The 22457-nt window shown below is 32.1% G+C and overlaps 1 protein-coding gene across 1 annotated transcript in view; it reads right to left on the bottom strand.

Moving 5' to 3' along the window:
• The window catches only part of WWOX (WW domain containing oxidoreductase), a 1223908-nt gene that overhangs the window by 751534 nt on the left and 449917 nt on the right, over positions 1-22457 (bottom strand). Inside the window, exon 8 of the mRNA XM_051975106.1 lies at positions 20809-21073. Coding sequence (XP_051831066.1) covers positions 20809-21073 — 265 coding nt within the window. The remainder of the gene's footprint in view (positions 1-20808; positions 21074-22457) is intronic.

Here is a 22457-nt window from a genome sequence, read left to right as displayed (position 1 = left end):
TTTGTTTTGTTTTGTTTTGTTTTTGTCAATATGATAGAAATCTGGATATGTTTTTAGATATCTGGAAAAGAAATAGTGGATAAGTAGAGATTAAATGACATGGAGATTTAGAGAGTTGACTTCTCTAAAATATAGAAAAAGATGGAATCATGAAGACAAGTAGTTAGCCTTGGCAATGTGAAATACAACCTTTCCCTTAGAGAGAGTAGTAAAAGAGGGCATGCAGGATACAGACAAGTTCTGAAGAGCAGAAGAGGGAAGAAGAAGCTTAAAGTGAATGAATTTGATTTTTTCAGTAAAGTAAAAGACAGTATCTTTTACTGGCAGACAGAGATATTTTATAATGGACTTGAGAGAGAACAGAAAATTTGGAATAGCTATTGTGAAGACTTTGAGAGGTTGCATCAAGAAAAAAATAAATGATTGCTATGGAGCCAATAAACTCAAATTTGTATTAAATAAATTTTTAGTGAACTCAGTCAGCATGGATGTGCAACTACTAGCATATTATTATCCATACAATGTTATGAAACCAATTGTTTTAGGAGAGACATCTCATGATATATAATGTGATGAGCATTGATTGCACTTTAAAGTTAAAAGATCTGAATTTGATTTCTGGTGCTATTATTACTAGGTGACTTTTGGGCAAGTCAATTCACTCTTTTTCTGCAAAATAAGAGAGCTGAGCTCTGGTACACCCAGATTTTTCCAAATCTAAATCACATAATTCTAAGACTTTTTCCAATAGATTTTAAAAGAAATTGGAACTAAAATGTTTCATAGTTCTCTCCTACTATATGGCTTGTTTGTATGCTCCCAACAATGTTGTCTAGTAATAATATCTATAATATGTTATAATCAAGCCCCACCATGTCTGAGAAACCCTGTTCCATCAGTCACCCCAAAAATCAACTGATTGGTAGTCAAGATAATTGAGCTAAAGTTACCTGATTGTAGGCCTGCTCACTTCTCCTTTTATAGCATATTCTGTCACTGAATACCCCTGCAGCACCAGTTAATGTTATCTATACTTTCATGGAATCAATTAATAGTTTTAGGGTTTACCTACATACTTAATTGACTATATGCATTAACAACTAATTATATTATAAGTTCTATGGATGCAAGTACTGAGTCTTATTTATCATAGTATTTACACTTGTACTAAGCACAACACTCTGAATTTATGTCAAAAACTTATGATTTTACCTGCAGATAATTTCCCTCCTGATATTAGTGAAGACAGGTGATTTAATAAGTTAACTGGGGCTAAAATCTTTCTTCCTTACTAGCCAACCCTCAACCAAAGTAGGCTAGAACTAAATACACAATAGGCTTAAATTCAAAATCCTCTTGGTTTAATAGGACCTGCCAGCGCTTGTCCTCATCTTCAAAAAGTGTTCAAGGAGCAGTATCAGATACATGGCAGGAGGCAGAAAAGAAAAACTGTAATGTAATTATAAGGATTTTTTGTTGCTGCTGCTGCTACTGTTGTTGTTGTTATTATTATTATTATCATTATATTTTGTTGAATTGAATTTCCCAGTATCATAGCTATGAAATAACACCATAATGAGGTCTATTTCAATTTTCAAACTGGTTTTTGATATCTTTGGCATGTTTCACCTTCCCTTTCTACTTTCTCTCATCTCTGAACTCAAACCCCTGAAAAGTGTGAAATCAATGAAATGTTATTGTCAGATTGAATGTGTCCAAATGTAAACATGAAAATTCAAGTTCTAAAGCAGCATGAATGAAGAAAGAAATCTTGATTTGAAGACTCATTTTTAAAATCCTAGCACTGAAACTTACTAGTTGTGGGAATGATTACTATTAATAATAACAACTACATTCAAATAGTGGTTTAAGGTTTGCAATATCTTTTTAAAACCTCATTTAATCCTCAAAAATATTTCATTTTACCCTCCTAAGAATAAGTGGCATTATTTTTCCCTTTTACAAATGAGGAAACTGGGGGAAAGGAACACTGAATCATTTGCCCAGCAACATTTTTGCTAGATGTTTGAGGCTCAGTTTAAACGCAAGGCACTCTATGCACCATGGCATCACCTTACTTCCTCCATGGGTGACACTGGACAATAAAACTCTTTTAGGCTTCTATAAAATGAGAGTATATCCTGAATGATCTCTAAAGTTCCTTATCGCTCTGAATCAAAAAATTCTGAGTGATCTAACAAATGGAAAACAGGTAGAATAAAGTTTAATTCACATTGAGAATGCTGAGTTTTTAACAACATAGTTAAATGCATATTAAAATATTTTTTAAAAACCACTTTGAAAATCATCAGCAAAATCTCCTCTCACCCACAGATAGAGCTGCTGCGCAGGTTTGATTTTATGGACACTAGAGAAAAATGACCCGCTGAGGGGTTACCTTCCTAAGAAATGTGCTGAATGACTTTATGAATATACTGTGTCATCTCCGTACTCGGGGGTCTCTGTGGTGAACTCTCGGCACTCCATGTGTACATTACTCAGTGCCTGGAGTCTTGCAAGTGAGTGATTTCCAACTGAGCAAGTTAAAGCAGCAACACTCTTTGATTAATTCAGAGGATAGAGAGAGCCAAAGTGTGTATCTGGAACTTTTCAAAGATAAAATTAGTTTAGATTTCCATAACAAAAAGCAATTAGGCATTTCTAAAGACTTTTCATATTTTAATTCCCCTGCTTCTGTTCTTTCCTTCCTTTCTATTCCTAGGTAGATCTATCAAGAAAACACTTATACCAGGCAGGCATCCTATACTGTTATTTTAGTGTCCCACAATGCTCTCTTGTTAAAATGGCTTTGTGATCAATCACTGATACATTGTTATGATATTGTTATTCACCTTAAGAAGGAATGACTATAAAGAATTCAGAAAAGCATGGGAAGACTACAATGAATACAACTGATGCAGAATGAAATAGAATCAGGAAAACAAAATATATAACAATCACAAAAATGTAAATAAGAATAAACAATAGCAGTGACAAATATTAATTGGAAAGCTGGGTAATTATCATGACCAAATTTTGTCCCCCAGAAGTAATGAGAAAAATGTGCTCCCTCTTCTTCACAATAGTGAGAAAACTACGGATATGAAACATCACATAAATTGTAAATTTCCCTTGATATATTGGTGGGTTTTGCTGAACTGTTTTATTTTCTCCTGTTTTCTTTTTTCTCCCCATCCTCCCACCCCCTTGCAAGCAAGGGAGACCTATTCAGAAACGGTAAAGGAATGGATGTGAACTATGATTCCACTAGTACAACAGAAAGAACATCAAATATAGTAACTCTTTTAAAATTCAGGCCATTAGCTTCTCTAGTATTCCTAGACAGTTTCTTGGAACACTGAGAAATAAAATGATTTGCTCAATCACACAGGCAGAATATGAGAGAAAGAAACCTTGAACCCAGGTTTTCTATCTTTGAGGACAGCTGCTGACTATGACATGGTTTCTCTCTTCAAAACTAAGGTGATATAAAAATAAGATATGTGAATAGATAAATTTCATAATTATAGCTCATCTAAATGTTAGGAGATTTCTTTATTCTTCTTCAGGCTGCACTAATTCTTTCAGGAATTTCTCTACAATACCCCAGAAACCACTTCATCCATTGGAAGTACCATCCACCCCTGGAACCCTATTCTCCATTTTATGAGATAAGGAAACTGAAGCTTGGCAACACTAAGTGACTTGGCCACAGCTAAAAATCTATTAAGTATCTGAGACAGAATATGTCAGTTTTTTCTAACTTCAAGTTCAATGTTCTTTGTACACCAAGTCACCTAGCTATACTAAGAATAATTTGACTAAAATCATGTTTTGTTGTTGTTGCTGTTGCATGTGGATGAAACCAAATAAATGGAGAAACTCCATCCACTAGGAAGACTCTGAGGTTAATTTGTGCTATCTATTAGGGATCCATTTAAAAACTTTTGCATGGAAGTATAGAAAAGAAAAAGGACTACATGGGCCAATTTATAAATAATTGTAAAATAAAATTAGCAATAGTAATTATAAAAAAAAATTTCAAAGCAAGTTTCTCTGATGGAACATTACTATTCTCTGGGAAATGATGAACAGGATGCTCTCAAGAGAAAAAAATCCCTGGAAAATCCTTCATGAACAAAGGGAAATATACTGTATACAAAGTAATAGCAATGTTCTGGGATGAACACCTATAAATGACTTTGTTATTCTCAGTAGTACAATCATCCACAAGTATTGTGAAAGACTTCTGATGAAAAATCCTATCCATACCCAGAGAAGGAACTGATTGTATCTGAAAATAGACTGAAGCATTCTCTATTTCTCTATCTGATATATTTAAGTTGATCAAATACACATGCAATATTTTCAATGGGCAACCAAAAACTCAAGGGGGTATCTTCAGAAGAAGCATATTCAGACCAAAATTTATGGATATTTAAATAGAAGACAATACAGAAAAGAAACAAAAATTAAATTTGCAATTTGATCAGTCTTTTAGCAAGAAGGACAAAGATAGAAGTAAGTTTACAATGTTCATAAGTATATTTCAGAATGAGATTTTACAGAAAACTTGTAGTTAGCAATTGCAATTTGGAGCTTTCTCATCTGCAATTCTAAATTATACTACAATTAACTAGCAAAATCAGAAAGGCCTTAAGATGGAATAAGAATTATAAATAAGCCTTTTGATTATGTGATCTTTTAAATCTTTAGTGCATGAAAAGATATTCTAGAAAACTGGCCAATTAATTGCCTTAGTGAATTTGGGAGCCATTAGTTATTTGTAGTTTGAGACATCTGAAAGTATAAGATTAGGATAGCGATATGATATAGTAGAAAGAGAAATAAATAGCTTCCATAACAAGAGATCTGAGTTATATCAAAATTTTATGGACTAATTGATAACTATACTATCCTATATAATTATACTAGATGAGAAAGTCTAGAAAGAAAGTTTGTGAGACAGCTACTGCTTTAATGCCTAAACTAAGGAAGACAATATAAAGAAGTAGAATGTGCTATCATTAATAAATTTCTACTCAAAAAATATATATGCAATTCTTTCACCTAAAAAGTTCCTAACATAATATCCCCAATCTTATATGTCATTTATTCAACTTGATCAATTTGGATTTATGCCAGTCATATAGGTCAATGTTAGTAGAAAAAGAATATAATAAATCATATTAAAACCTTAAATTACATGGTTATATCAATAGATGCAAAAAAGGACCAATGACAAAGTACAGCACTCATTTATGCTTTTAAAAAATAAATATGAAGCATGTTTATGGAAGAAAAAATTTAAAGAATATGAGAAAAATATTTAAAACCAAAAGACAACAATATAATCAAAGTAGAAACACTAAATATAAGAGTAAAGCAACAATGATCCCTTTTCTGAAATTAGATATATAATGTAGAAATGCAATCAAAAGTAATAAGACAAAAATATAATTTGAAATATAAAGATAGATAAAGAAAAGACAAAACTTCTTACTTGTTAATGATAATAGTTTATTTACAAAAGCCCCAGGAAAAGGCAAAGAAACAAATTGAAACAATTGCTCCAATATAGGAACAGAATAACAATGGCTTATCATAAATAGCACTTAAAATACCACCTTAATGTGTGAAAATTTCTTTATTATATCAGAAATTGAGGCATAGAAAAGTTGTGACTTACTGATGGTCACACAGATAGGAAGTTTCCAAGGTCAGATACAAATTCAGATCTTCCTATCTCCAACTCCAGTGTTCTTTCTCACTATACCATTTACCTGCCCCAAATATTACACACACACACACACACACACACACACACACACACACACACACCCCTTCATCAAAAGAATCAACAGAAATTCTACATTCCTAAAATAGATGTTTTATAATCACTTTTCACTCAACATGTACAAAACAAAACTCATTGTCTTTTCCCCCAAACCCTGTCCTGTTCTTAATTTCCCAATTATTGTCCAGAGAACCATCATCCTGCTCACTCAGATTTGTAATCTATGGGTCATGTTTAAACTCTTCACTCTCCATACAGTTATATATTCAATCTACTGCCAAATCCTCTTGATTCCATCACTCTTATGCACCTGCTTTTCTTTTCTGATGCTTTTCTGCTACCACTATGATGCATGCCCTCATTTCTTCATGATTATGCTATTCCAATAGGTTTCTATTGAATTCTCTTCCTCAGATCTGCTCTTCTAACCATTCTTCATTCAACTGTCAAAGTAATCTGCTTAAATTATTCATCTGATTATGTCACCTGCATTCAATAAATTCTAGTGCCTCCCTATTTCCAATATAAATCAAAATAAACTTTTTTGGTTTAATTTAAAACCTTCCATAATTAGGACTCTTCTTACTTTTCCACATTTTCTTCTACCTCCCTGCCCTACTCTGTAATCCAGGGACTCCACACTCCCTGCTGTTTCTCTCAAAAGACCCTACATTTCCAGAGCCCTTGAATTTTTACTGGATGGCTCCTCTAACTGCAATTTTCTCCTTTCTCAAAGTCTGCCTTCCTGCTTCTGCAACTTTCTTCAAATTCCAGGTAGATTCTCACAATTATTTTGCTTCTCTTAAATTCTAGTGACTTTGTTCTGAGACTATCATCAATTTATGCTGTATATATTCTGTTACACATTGTTTTCATGTTATATACCTCATTAAATTCTCAGCTCCTAGAGAATAGGGATTATTTTTGTCTTTGAATCTCCAATGCTACTATAGCATGTTGCACATCCTACTATGTGCTGTTTAGTAAATACTTTTTGACTTAATTATTAGGCATACATTCCAAAGAAATTGAAGACAAAAAACCCCAAAATTATACTTACAAAAAGTATATAACAATCCCTTCTCACTCATGCCTTTTTGTTAACAGAAATACAAACAAAAAGGATGATCATAAATCAGGAAATGGCTAAATAATGGTGGTAAATCAATATAAAGGGATACTTTTACACTATAAGAAGTAATAGATATTAAAGATGGAGAAAAACTTTGAAAGACCTGTATAAACAAATGGAAACAATGTCACTCCCTGAATAATCATGTATTAAACATTTAACATGTACCAAGAAATGTGCTAATAACTGTGGATACAAAGGCAAAAGAAAAAAAAAAAAAAAGCCTGTTCCAAAGGAATATACATTCTTATGGTGGAGATAATATGTGAACCACTAGATAAATATGGGGAATATATGGGATAGGCTAAAATAATCTAAAATGGGAAGGAATGAGCTACTGGAGAGATGAAGGAGAGAAACAAAAACAAGGCAATACTATTTTTGATCATCAAAAAACATTCTATAGAGGTAACAATTCTGAAAGATTACAGTACTTAAAGCACTGGCCATTCATGGTTTTAAGACACATATGCACACACACACACACACACACACACACACACACACGAACATACACAAAGACACATTCTATATGACCAAGAATTTCTCTTCCCTGCTCTTGGCAGAGGTAAAAGGACTTTTGAATTGTTTTGTTCCCCCGTATTGTGGGAATATATTTTTCCCATCATGGATCCATTTGGCCCTGTAGAGAATCCCATGGCTCCCTTTTCAGCATAATATTTTTAAATGCATAAAATACATAGGATTACCAATGAAGTGAATGATGTTGAAATAGTTATCATAATATTAATAATATAATTAATGATTATATAATAATATTATTTAATAATGTTAAAAATACAGATTCATGTATTCATAAAAATTAAGAACATCTACATTTGAGAGTGAGTTAGTTGCATTTTTTTTAAAAAAAAAAGATCAATTAAATGTTGTAAAAAATCTGCAGGAGAAAGCAAAACAAAACCAAAAAATAACAAGGACACAAACAAAACAAGACAATTTTATTATCCCATTGTTAAATGTCAGAGAATAATACATTCTGAGAGTGAGAAGGGATTGCACCTAAAATAGCCTCAGCCCCACACAACAGGAAGATAGCATTAATGAAATTAAAGCACTTAGAGTTGAAAAGACTTGGGTCTTTCAGATGATATTTTTACTAGGTATGAGATAATGGACAATTTAGATCACCTCTGCGAGCCTCAGTTTCCTTATTTATAAATGGAAGGAACTGGATTAGAAGACTTCCAAAGTCTTTCAGCTCTGCATCTATGATCCAGATATCATCTAAGTGGCACAATGTGTAAAGAGTTAGGTTGGAGCCACTAAGACCTAAGTTCGAATCAGCCCTTAGATATTTACTAACTGAGTGATCCTGAGCAAATCATGTAACCTCTGCTTGTGACAGTTTCAAAATCTGTAAAATGGAGGTTAAAACCAAAATCTCCTACTAGGATTATTATGAAGATCAAAAGAGAGAAGATCTGCACAGAGGCTGGCACATAGCAAAAGCTGTATCAATATTAAGTATTAACATTATTATTATTAATCCCCACTAAGAATGACATTCAGCCTCTGCTTCAAGTTCCTCAAGGGGAGGAACTTTATGAAAGCAGTCTACTTGTTCAGTTTTAGGTTACTTCTAATTCTTAGGAAGGAAGTTCTTCCTGAAGTAAGCCTAAATCGCCTCATTACAATTTACACTCACAATTCCTAGTTTGACCCAAAGAAGCCAACAAAACAAAACAAATAAAAAACAAACAAACAAACAAACAAAAAACAATCATATGCATGCTTTCATTCAATAGCCTTTCACATAAAGACTGCCTCTATCATGCCCTCATGGTCCCAGGGTCTTCTTGCTCTGGACTGATTATACATCAGTTCCTTCAAATTATTTCATATAAACTTTTTAAAATGGGTAACAAAAATTTACGATGCCCCCTTTTTATTTCTCTTCACTTCAAATTCAACTTTTTTAAAATAAAAGTTGTGAAAAAAGCATAAGCTCATGAGAAAGATATAAGACTTCTAGAACAAGACAGTGTACACATTTCTAATTGGAGTTTCTGTTGCTAGATATTTTTGGTTAACTATTTTTGCCTGTGTTAAGAGAAATTTTTTTTTTGTTTTGATTTTCCTCAGAAATTTGTAATGTAAAAAAAGACCTCAAATAAATAATAATTAATAATCATCATGAGTTACTCTTTAAAGAAAAAAAAAGAAAAACAAGTCTACAGAATGATTAACATGAAATTCAATTAGGTAAAATCATCCTGAAGGCATGTAAATTAAAAATGAAACTGTCAGGACAACAAAGATAAATAGAAAATATCTGTAAAGATTTTTTAATAACAATTTCTCTTTTTTTCATCAATGGCAATGATATATTACATTTGGACTTTACCATCACAGTCTGTGATGTGCTACATAAGAACAATATACTGTATGGCCATAAAGAAAATAAAGATGAAAACAGCAAATGGACCAGAACCAAATAAATATGCAGGAGATCTATGCTGGATGAGAAACAATTATGAGGGCACTGATCAAAAAGAGGTTAGATTACAAAAAACATATCAATAACTACCAACCCAGATTCCTATTTTCTCATCAATAGAAAAAGTATATGAGAAAAATCTACATATTCCTCATCCATCATAATGGATTGAAAATAGGATTTCGAAACTATATCCCGTAATAGATAGCTTGATGGTCATAAAACCAACAAATGATATTTTATTGTTATGTTTATAAGTATATATACATTCATTATGTTTATGTCTTGTTAACTATTTTAAAAGCATTTGATATACAATAAAATAGTATTAAAATATATTTAAAAGATAATTTTTATTCATATTTTAAATTCTTAGGAGAATCCTTCCAACATATAAAAATCCTCATAACATTGTTCAATGTCCCTGTGTAAAACAAGAGATCATACAAAGTGCTTAAAAATACCTGAGGAAAATATTTTAATAACTGAAATGTTCACAGAAAGCAAGCAGAATATGTCTAACCCATCTTGGATTGCTTTCTGTCCAGGGGAGGGGAGTGGGGGGAAGAGAAGGGGGAAAAAATTGGAACAGAAGGTTTTGAAAGGTTGAATGTCAAACACTATTCTTTGCATGTATTTTGAAAGTAAAAAGCTATTATATATATTTTTAAAAATCAAATAGGCAGGAAAAATGGCATATGAATTAAATCTTGAAAGAAATAAGAATTCAGAAATGAAAAGTTGAGGAGTGGGTAAATTCTAGGCCTGAGCAAAATAACATATACAAAAATAGTATATTGGGTTTAGTGAAGAGCTATTTTTATCTAGTTTGCCCAGAATAGAGAGGCATGAAAAGGAGTAAATATAAAATAAAGCTGGAAAGGTAGATTGGAGTCAAATTATGAAAGGCTTCAAATGTTAGTAAGGAGTTCATATTTCATCCTACATCTTTTAAGATTTTTAAGGAGAGAAGTAATATAGTGGTCAGAACTATTGACTGGTAAAATAAATAGACTCTTGAAATATCTAGAATAATGTACTATTCTAAGATTTTACTCACTATTTAAGAAGGATGATATATATTTTATCAACAGTTAGTAAATATTCCCCTGATTCCTTCAACACAGTTTTGCAATTATTTTGCATCTTAATTGTGGGTGGAGATAAAGGAGAGAACCTAGAACTCAAAAATTTTAGAAACAAATACAATTCTTTTTAATGTAACTGGAGGGAAATACTAAATAAAAATAAAACATGGTTTTGTGAAAAGGCCAATTTTTCTGATGGTTAATCATGTTGGTTTGAATTGACTCTGAATGCAATCCTCTTCTTAGCTGCCTTTATTTTGCCATATATAAACCAAAATCTACTGAAAGGAAAAAGAGGCATATAGTTACACACTCTAAATAACATTAGCAGGTCTTTCCATAAGTCAGACTGGTGTTGATAAACCTTCTATCTGATAAGCTTTCAGTGGAACAACTGTTTCTCCACAATATTGTCTTTATCAAAAGAAATTTGAAATTTGACTCAATTATTTTTGTGGTTTTTGTTTTGAGCCTCCTCATCAAAATGATTGACCTTGTAAAAGTTGTATTTGTTCACAGAACCATAGAACAATGAAGAACTTTTGATTCTTTCTATCTCTTCTTTTTGAAATATAGTATCTGAGCCTGGAAAAAAATGGAAACTACTCAGTAACAGGTTTCACATATAATTCTTTTATGGTGTTTTCATTTAACATATTTAAAACAATATCATATATTCATTCAATTAATGGACAGCAATCCTTCTGTGATTTTAACCAAGGCTATAATCCAGGTCAGTAATAATCTCTCACAGTAGAATGGTTTTATTCCATTAAAAGTGTAAGTTTCTACTTAAATATTTAATTTTGTTAGCCTATTGTCTTTATAAATACAATAATTAAAACATTTTATTATATTGGTCATAAAAGCAAAGATATTAATTGTCATTAATGCAACAAGAGATAATATAACTAATTATTCTATTCACTGTACATGTTATGATGGCCTGATGATTTTCTTAGTCTGAGCATTAATTTTCCAAGTAATAAATCTAGGGATTTGGACTAGATCACTTAGGTACCTTCTAGTTCTAAGTCCTATGGGCCTATAAAGTACTCTTATGAATGGATCTCAATATGTGGGATCATGATGAGAGTCAACAAATTATATGTGAAAGAATATTCCATTTACAAGAAGGGGAAATCAGATAAAATAACCATTGAAGCATGGAGAGAAAAACATAAATCTTAACCTTCTTCCCTAATTATTTTGGGAATAATATAAACTTGAATATTGTATTGTATCTAATCCAGTTAATGTACTCTTTGGAATATCCTCATTCTGTTTTTGTTAATTATGACTTAACTATATTAACTTAAGTAATTTTAACTTAATTAATATTAACTTAAATAATTAAGACATATTAACTGCTGAATGATTACTAGTAAATACATTGCTATTAGTACAATCAGAAGTAGGAGGGGGATAAGATAAAGAAGCTGAATCAATTATAGAATGATAAAATTGAAAGCGATCATAAATATAATCAAAATCTAAATCTTTAATAAATAAATTGAGACATGGAGAAAAGAGACAAATAACACTATCAGTAAGTAGCAGGGTCCACAATAAAACCAAATTTCCAGATTCCTAATCCAGAATTTTCCAGTTAAAATTAGATTAGCCTCTAGATTAATATTTTGATTGGGTATCTTTCATGAATCAACTTAAATATGATATATAGTTTTTTTCAATATTATTAATATTTTGCTCATAAAGAATCTTCTGAGAATATTAAACTGGAAATTTTCATTGTTCATTTTGGCTGAAGAAAGTCTATGAGAAGACATAGGACATGCCATACACATACAAAGGGAAACTGATAAATATATTCTAAAAAAGAACACATTTTATTGCATCCACCTGTCAGGAGATATTAAAATAAAAAGGTCCCAGATTTTTGAAGTAAATTTTTAAAAATAGTGAGAAGACTAAGAAAACATTCTGGGGCTCTCAGTTGTTGATATACTGTATTTTTTTTGGATCCAGCAAATATACTTTCTTATGACTTTTCTCTGAAAGGAGGGAGTTTCTAGCTCCGATTACTTGGATACTCTTACTGTTTACTCTTCCTTTTTATATGTAGTCAGAAGAGATTTCTCTCAGTACTTCAAATAAATAAGACACCCAGCTGAACAAACACTGTATGTTCTGTTAGATGACTTTGGCTTCATAAAGAATATTTGACTTTTTCAAAATGTAAATTATTGAAGGAGACCAATCATATGAAACTGATTGGTGAAAATGTTTCAAATGGTATGGTATCCTCAAACCTCATGTATGAAGAACTAAAATAAACTCATTTTTGAGGAAAAAACCAAGTATTTCTAGGTAAAATTCAATCTCTGCATTAAGCTTGTTCCAAGTCAATTATTCCATAAAATTAAAATAAGGCTATTGATTTCAAATCATTCTCCAAATTTATTTCTGCAGGCTTTAAGTACATTTTAAGGTGCTATCTATTCCTCCAAATATTTGTATTTTTCCACTTCTATTTTTCTCTAATCATACCTCATGGCATGGTGATGTCCATAAGATACAAAAGGTTCTATCAGCAGAGTGAAAACATGGACAGGTTCTTTCAAGCAACAAAAGATCATAAAAACCTAATATTTAAAGCTAGAAAGATCTTTTGCGATTATCTAGTCTGCAGTTCCTATTTTATGGATAATGAAACTGAGGACCAGAGAATTCAGGTGACTTGATAACCATTGGACAAAGAGTTCATTGTCTGTTGTTTGTTTGGGTACCCAGTTGATAAATTATTTTATATAACAACTCAAAAAGACTGCATTCTGAGGTATGGCTGGGATGAAATCTGTTCAGTTAAGTATCTATAATGATGAAATTGAAATCTTTACCTGCACATCAAAATCAATAACAAACATTTTGTAAACATTCCACACTACCCTGAAATAAATAAAATTTATGTTATAGAGAAAGAAGCATCTTAGAATATGTTCCACTTATTTTTAGTTTAAAATAGGCAGCAAACTGTGGACTTCTAAAAAGAGAGTGGATATGGTTACAATTTGAATTGGTAGAAGTACACACACTGATCTTGAAAGTATTGAGGCATATATTATTATAAAGAAATGAAGAGTTTCTGGCTAAAAGTCTAAAATTCCAACCAAAATTGTATAATATCCCCTTTGAGAAAGAAATTTAAGTGATACATTGATATGGACACATTTTATTATGAAAATACATATCTGAACTTTGAAAATATAATCTTAATTTTTAAAAAATTCTTTTTCATATGCATCCTTATTAAAAGACTAAATCTTATCACCAGCCACAAAACATAGATCCACAAATGCAAACCAACAAACTTGGTACATTTTATACCTCTAGTAACCAATAGAAACGGGTATATTGAGCATGGAAAAATTGAAGGAGGGGACTGCAAAAAGGGACAGGAAAGAAGCAAAGATATAAATAATGCATTAGCGAACGATTGGGCAAAGAATCTACTTTGGTATGCTGAGAACAATAACTCTCCCATTTTATACCCAACCTCTAAGAGCATTTTCCTCACTGAACTTCATTCTTTTGAAAATCTCTATCACCAAGAAACTTCTTCAACTTGGAAGATCACTTCACCTCTGAAATATGTACCCAGATTATTACCTGCCTCTGGGATGCTTCCCTTTGAAAAACCTATTTACCACCCAGACCAGCTATCTCTTCAGGCTGTAATCCTCTGAAAAGCACTCCTGCTTTAGACTGAATTTCAGTCTTTTCTCTTATAATTTAAGCTCTTTAAGGGTGAGACTATATATATTTTTCCTTATATTTATATAAGGAACTTTAAAATCCAATTATGAATCATAACTACTGTTTATAACTCACTTTACAGAGGCATTCAAATCATGATGATCAACTCTCAGTTGATTTCATTAGATGCAGTGGAAACAATCCATGAGCTTTCATAGTTCTGAAAACCTTACGAGATCAAGATAGTATATATAATTATTGTCAAGTGTGGTCAGTTCTTGTGAATAAATAACCTTTTCTATGAAGGTGGAGAAAAGAGATGAAGAAATTATATTTGAATATCTGGCCTCAACTACTCTATTTGCTTGCTGTTAGGGCAAATCACTTAACCTCTCCAATCTTTAATTCTCTTATTTATAAAGTAGCAATAATAACATCTTTACCATCTAATTTAGTGATATTGTATGAAGATAGTATTTTGTAAACTTTTAACGACTATGAAAATTATTATTATCATTATTCTTCATTCAAATATTCCTACAGAATTTAATTGTAGTATAGAAGTGACCCTGGGTTCTTGAACATTCACTGTCAATTTATATTGATTTGGCATGTAACACAAATTTCACTTTTATCCCCGCCAAAATGCCCTAATGTCAACTTTTAAAGACAAACTCAGTTGGAAAGAAATAGCCCAGACACCAGTAGGTAGGCCATATTCAAAGGAAGATAGGAGAACATATGTAGCAGACTGCAAAGAAGTTCATCTGGGGTGAATGTTCTAGGGTTTAAACTATTTTATTGACAAAAAAAAATTTTTTTATTCTGCTTCCTGAAAGGGCATAAACACCACCAGCATGCTCTAATTTGCACTGCTCTGCAGAAAGGTCTTGGTTATCTCAGAATTAGAAGAGATCCTGGACCAAGTCCCTCATTTTATGGACAAAGAAAGTACAGTCCAGAAGAATGTACACAGAATTTTCAAGGTCACAAAACAAGCGAGTTAACAAAGCTTGAACAAAATATCTGTTTCCTACTTCCTAGGCCCAGTATATTCAAAACCTACATTCAAAAGATCTGTTAGTTTTAGTCAAATAAGTCCAGAGATAGATACACAAAATCAATTTTAGAACAATTCATATTGCACTAGAGTTGAGACCTCTCTCTTGTCACTAGGAAAATGTTATCCTAAACCTCACAGGAGAAAATTGACTTTTACAGTAAGTGATACAGAAATCAATGTTCATAGAAGAAACATCTCAGCAACATCCGAAAGGGGCAACATAAGCTTCTGACATCTATTTAATAGACCTGGCATCTAATACCTAAATTCTGAGAAGGCCAAAAATCACTGGAAAGAAGGATATGCTAAGAGAAAAAGGGATAAAGAGCAAATGAGATATTTAAGTTTCCAATAAAACAATAAGTAATAAAATATGGTAAGAAACATCACAATATAGTCTGTTTAAAAAAGAGGCAAGCAATTATAGAAATTCTAAAGAATGAGCAGAACAAAGAGAAAAAGATTTTTTAAAAACATTAATTTCAAAATACATTTCAATGTTTCTTTAAAATTTATGATATTTGGTAATTGTACATGATCTGTCTTCCTATTGGCTGTTAGTAAATGCAGAACAAGACTTTAAATGTGTCACCTATGCATCTTTAAAACCCAAGGACTATCAGAGTAATATCTGTGAACAAAGAATATATTTGTCAGGTTAAGGCAACTCATCAAACAATAAGTATTTATTAAGCACCTACTACATGAAAGGCACAGTGTTAGGTACCTGGAAGAAAAGTACAAAGAATAAAAATCATCCCTTCTTTTAAGGGGCTCACATTCTAATGAAGAGAGAGCAAGTAAATATATAAATTTATAAAGCATAAATATAAAATAACTACACACACACCAAGGAGTTCTCTGTTAATTCTTCTATGTATTATTTTTTATACCACATAAAAACAAAACTATTGATTTTCATTGATATCATCTGTTGCATAGTTTATTTAAGATATGTTAAGAGAAAACTTTCAAAATGTGAATTTCTTAAAAAATAATGAGATCTCAATTTTTAAAAATCAAAAAATATAAATCAAAACAAAGCAGGTCATACAAGGGCAAAATTATCCTGCTTTGGCCATTGAAGGTTAACAGAATGACAATCTCTGCTTTTCTAGTTATAATTTATGACCAACAGAATCAGTGTTTTATTCTTGTCTATTAAAAAAAAAAAAAAGCAGCACATCTGTTAAAACTTGAGTACAATGGTTGGCTTTACACAGCTCCAGGAAACGTAACTCAATAGTCTCCAAACTTCTACAAACCTGAGCTGATTTTAATGTAAAGGGATTTGAAATTTTAGTTCCCTAAAACATCTGCTAAGCTCTTGCTGGCCTAACACGTGCTATTCTTTCTGCTTCTACCCGCCAACAAAAATATTTGGTTGCATGAAATACTAGAGCAAGCATGTGATCATGCTCTGCATCAGCCTTTATATACCACTAACCACCCTCAGAGTTGGAGGCCATAGTTAACCAGTACTGAAAGCTTAAGCAAAAAAACCCTGACTTTTTGTTTCATATGAGGGCTTTCAAAATAAGGTATGCATGGTTCCTTGATGACAAGGGCTGTCTTTTTTTTCTTTATCTGTAACTATTGTCTCTACTTACTAATGTGCTTTGCACATAGTAGGACTTTAATAAATATTTGTTGCATTAAATGGCAGAATTATTTAAAGATGCTACTGAAAACTGCATCATGCTCTGGGAGTTGGGGGATTAGGAAGGGGTGATTAAACAGCTCTTAAGCTATTTAGTAGAAGCATGCAGTAGCATAATAGAAGCATACAGTAGAAGGCTAAAAACAAGAGAGATGACAAACTTACAGGAGCCTGCACAGCTCATGCGCCATCTAGAGCACTTGGTTTAGTTCTGAGCATGACATTTTTCGAAGAATATTAATAATATTTAGGGAATCTAGAGGAACACTACCAGAATGAGGAGGAACCTCACAATTTTTTTAGGCTTTTATTATTTTATTATTCCTTTGATGTTTAAAGAAAACTAAGAGGGAATATGATTACTGCCTTCAAGTATCTAAAAGATAATGCTCATTTGGAAGAGAGATTAAATATATCTTGCCTAGTTCCAGATGACAGAATTAAGACCAAGGTAAAAAGTATGCAGATAGCAGGTAATTACATGGTTCAGTGTATATAGAACATCAGGCCTGAAATCAAGAAGACCTCAATGCAAATCTGATCGCAGACATTTTGTAACTTTGTGACTTTGGAAAATCATTTAACCCTGTTTGCTTTAATTCACTGCAGAAGGAAATGGCCAACTGCTCCAGTAACTCTGCCAAGAAAATTTCAGGGACAACATGATAACATAGAGTAACAAAGAGATGGATATGACTGAATGACAAAAAAAGTAACAACAAAAGCTATGCTAAGTATATAAGAAAGGACTTCAAAACATATAGTTATATCCAATTGCAATGATCTATGTTAAGAAGAAACGAGTTTTCTCTTAATGAACTTATTCAAGTAGAAGCTTCTTGGAGTGTTAGATTATTGTAGAAGAAATTTGTGCTTTTGATAAGTGTTTAGAAGATAATGACCTCTGAGGTCCTTTCAACTTAGTTGAAAAGTAAATCATTTCTGTATAATTTTCTGAAGCACAATAACAATGTCCATGTTATATTTCTTCTAATCAAAAGACAGAAAATTCTACAAATATTTAAATACTGACTCTAGCAATCTATCTGATGGAGTCATCATAGTAACTAAAACAAGAGCAGGAGGTCAACGAAAATACTGATTAGTCAGTAGGGGTCGCTACATTTAGAATTAATTCATACAAGTTTCTTATTAGTGATTATTATACTGCAGGAGGCCACAATGGAAAAAGTAATTAATTTCAAAGTGATAATGCATTTACAGCAACAATTAGAAATGTATAACTGTAAAAGAGCAACATTTAAAAGACAGATTACATTTAATAAAGTTGCACAAGAACATCCAATTGTAAAATTACTGATCTGCAACAATATTCCTTAAAGAGGCACTTAAAATAGCCTGACTCCATGAAGGGTGACCTAATTACTGTAACTAAAATCACCCTCGTCACAGCAAGTCACAGCAAATTAAAAAAAAGGTTGATATTAGAATACTGCTGTTTAATACTTAAGAGAGAGAGCTGAGCCAGATAACCGGAGGCGAGGTTCCCTAGCACAGGATTCCATCCTGTTTAGCATTCCCTTGACCTTAGGAATGGAATGTAAGAAGTATAGCAACACTCATGTCAAGAGAAAACGAATCCAAGGCTACGTTTGTGGTGGGCCACAGATCATTACCTAATGCCAATCCATCCTTTGGGGCTACTGGCTATGCTGTTAGTCTATCATTCATCACAAGTGAAGAAACTCGATTCTTGAATAGGAATTTTACCTTTTACTAAAAATGTATAACTTAAAGAAAGGGAATTCACATACAAATACATGATGAAAAGGGATGGTGTAGTAATGACAAAATATGACAAGCCTTTTGTAACATATTTCAAAATGATGGAAATCTCAAACATCACTTTTGCTGTCAAATATTAAAATATTCACTTCTAAATATATCTCAAAGAAGAAGAAGAAAAAAAAAGAAATGCACTCTGTCATTCCAGTGCACTCCAAAAATACAATACTTGAAATATTTACAAATATAGGAAGAAAACAGATTATGGTTAAATTTTTTTTTCCTTTGTATCTACAGAGCCTGGCATAGTACATGGCACAAACTGGTGCTTTTCGTAGGATGAAAAAAATGCAGACAGTCTATCTCCTGAATAGTCTTATAATGCTGATGAAATCATACATTTTTTGGTGATGTGAATACTTATGTTTCTAGAAAAGCAAGTAATTCCCACATTTAAATCTGGATCATTCTTTCTAAAGTGTCATTATCCAGAAAATTTCAATACAACGTATGTGTCTGTTCCAAATTCTAGTTAGTACCTTGAAGGACAGACTTTTTTTTTTTGACTTTTCTATTTTCTTATTGTAAGATAATATAGTAAAAGATCACTTAAAAATTGAGGCTTAACTGGGCATGGCAATGTTATTCTATTACCAGACGATGCTAGTGAATACATCGAAGAAATAGGATTTTTTAATATCTGATAAAACTTTTTAACTCCTCTCCTAATGATATCTGATCAATTTCATCATCTATATAATAATTCTGTTAGTCAAGATACAAGATGCAGTTATAGCTAAGATATAAAAACATTGCTCCATCATATGACTATTATAAAGGATGATAACAAGAGGAATTTTAATGTACATTTCTTTCATTTACCCCAATATATGCAATAGTAATATACTATACAGAACAAATGAGATCTACCATAATACTAAGAATTGATTATTCTACCTATATTTAAATGCTGACAATCAAAACCAACAAAGATGACAAAACCAAATGCCCTCCTTATTCATGGCAATCCTCAAAATTGCATTCATGTGAAAATTATAGTACTTAGGCTACCTTTGACATTTTCTAGAGCTTAAAACTAGAAAATGAGGCTAAAAATTAACTGGCCACATTTGTGCATCTTTTAATTCCATTAAGCATACACAAGATATATTGTCCATAAATTCTGCTTTTAAAAAAGAAGAAGCTACCTCACAGCAAGAGACTTCATGTGCCAAGAAAACAGTAATAAGCAATGATTTTCTTTCTATTACTAATAAGGAGGGGGAGGAAGGTCAAGAAAAAAGCATTTAAAGTACAATGAGCTTTTTGTGTCTAGTTGTGACGCTCACACAAAGGAGTCAGCTCCACCAGTTGATACAAACATGTACTCTCTGCAATTATAAACAAATACCTGAATGCTACATATTTCTCTAGCAATCGAAAATACTTCAATAACATGTTGAAGGGAAAAATGTCTGTATTACTGGATTGTCAATTATCTGCAACAATCTAAGATATACAACCCCTATTCTTCCATCTGTAAATACTGCTGAACATGTATTATTCAGTCATCTAAACAGTTCATGTTTGGCATGCTTAGTAAGCAAAATACCTTTCTGGCCAATGAAGAGTTCTCTAGGAAAGGTTTCTGCCCTTCAAAAGAATTCAGAAAAGCCAATATGGTTTCCCAATTACAATAAAGGAATCATGCCCAGTAATATTTCAGTGCCCCCAAAAAACCTGTTTTTTATCTCAACACAAAACTACTATCACGTGTCCTATGCATCAAATCAGATTTGTAGAATGGGTCTGAATAAGCCACATATCAATTAACAAGAAATATCATGTAATTTTCATTGAAGTATCCAGCTATAGTTATCCCCAAACTTAAAGGCTATATATTGCAAACCAATATTTTAACAAGGCCTAAGAGAGAAAGGTTTAATCAGAAATATATCTATATATGTTCCCAATTCTATCATATTGTAGTCATATACCTGACACTGTGATTACTATTAAAGTTATGAGATTGCATTATGAGATGCAAAAGGTCAATGAAAATAGACACATCAGGATTTCTGCTGCTTCATGCCCAGGATGTTAAAATGGATTATGTATAAGCACAACATAAGTTGGTCACTTACCATGGACTTGGTGAAAGGCCGGGCCAAAGTAAAAAGCAGGGTATACAGCCACCAGTTGTGATGAATGGATGAGTACATCATATTTCCAGGATGCACAGCATTGGATGTGACTCCATGGGGAGACAAGCGGCAGTGAAGCTCATAAGAGAAGAGTATATTGCAGAGCTTGGAACGGTTGTATGCTAGCATGGCCCAGTACTCTTCCTTAGAAGGAGAAAGCAGGCTCAAATCAAGTTTGCCTGAAGAATCATTAATTTCAGTAAATCTGAAAAACAAAAAAGATAACTTAAACAACAAAGAAGACTGACTTCCTTATGATTTCATTTTGATAGAAATAGCATAAACACTTAAAAACTCATGATAAAATACATGTATAGCTGGCCAAATGCCCAAAAAAGTCTCAGTCATGAGATCAGATGGTTGTATTTAATTCTTCTGAAGAAAGGATGGGGATTTTTTAAAAGAAAGTCCTTATATCCAAAAATGCATCAGAAGAATTAAAACAAAATAAAAATTATTTACATGGATGGAAAATTATCATCATGTAATAGGAAGAGATAAAAAAATTATATCAAACAATGCTATAATGTGAAGTTCAAAAACAAAATCAAGGGGATACAGAGGGAAGCTCAGCTTCAATTTTTGGGGGGGTGGCTGATGAGTTTTTATTATGAGCATTTATATCAGCCTACACTACAGAACTTGATTTATTGTGTTTTTGATTTTCTAGAATTAAGAAAATCATTAAGATATGATTACATTTTAAAGTATATTGTGAGTTTTCAAATAAGAGATTGTTAAATATTTATTAGAACACCTCTACAAAAGATATAAACTCTGAAACTGATCTTTTCATTTACCAGCTACTTGAAGTTCATTTTTTTCCTCTTAAAAATGAAGTAGCCCTTCTTTTCAGAGAAGCTTAAGAGTTAGAGCTAGAAGAGTGCTTAAAGATCCTCAAGTGTAACTTTCCATACCCATCACTTTGCAGAACAGAGACCCAGAAAAATTACATGATTAACCCAAATTCTTAAAGACAGAAAGTATTAGTCCAGATTCAAACTCAGGTTCACCAAATTTGAATCTATGGTTCTTTCTGCAGCATCATGCAATAATCTCATAGAATTATGAGATAAACTTTACACATTGTAATGTTCTGAAAAAAAATGAAACCATTGTTGCTCTTATGATTAAAAAAAAACCCAATCACATCCAAAGATCTACCGAATTCTTCATAACTCATCATTCATGTATACATAGCCATCTTTATCATGTCTAGGGAAAAATTTTCAAACTATGAACAAGAAGTTCAAGGATTATTAAATTAAATGAAAGGGAATATTAAATGAGCATTGTTTTGGAAGAAGAAAGATATCACATTCCTAACCTTTGACTGGGTTACTTTGGATTATTTTATCCAGGACTAGAGCACTGTATATTTTAGTTTGAGCATCCAAGTAAATAGAAATAAGTCTTGCTGCCTTGCAGACTCTTTTTGAGATTAAAAATTAATGATTATAAAGGGGTTAGACCCTTGGTAACTTGCCATCAATAGTCTTATGCATTTAAAAGATAAATGTAAACAAAGCCCAAATGAGTTCTGGCAGAGTATAATGTTCTTAAGTACCCCCATGGCAGGATGGGACACA

Source organism: Antechinus flavipes, chromosome 2, assembly GCF_016432865.1.
Source record: "Antechinus flavipes isolate AdamAnt ecotype Samford, QLD, Australia chromosome 2, AdamAnt_v2, whole genome shotgun sequence".
Lineage (NCBI taxonomy): Eukaryota > Metazoa > Chordata > Mammalia > Dasyuromorphia > Dasyuridae > Antechinus > Antechinus flavipes.
This window is presented reverse-complemented; position numbering and strand designations above follow the sequence as displayed.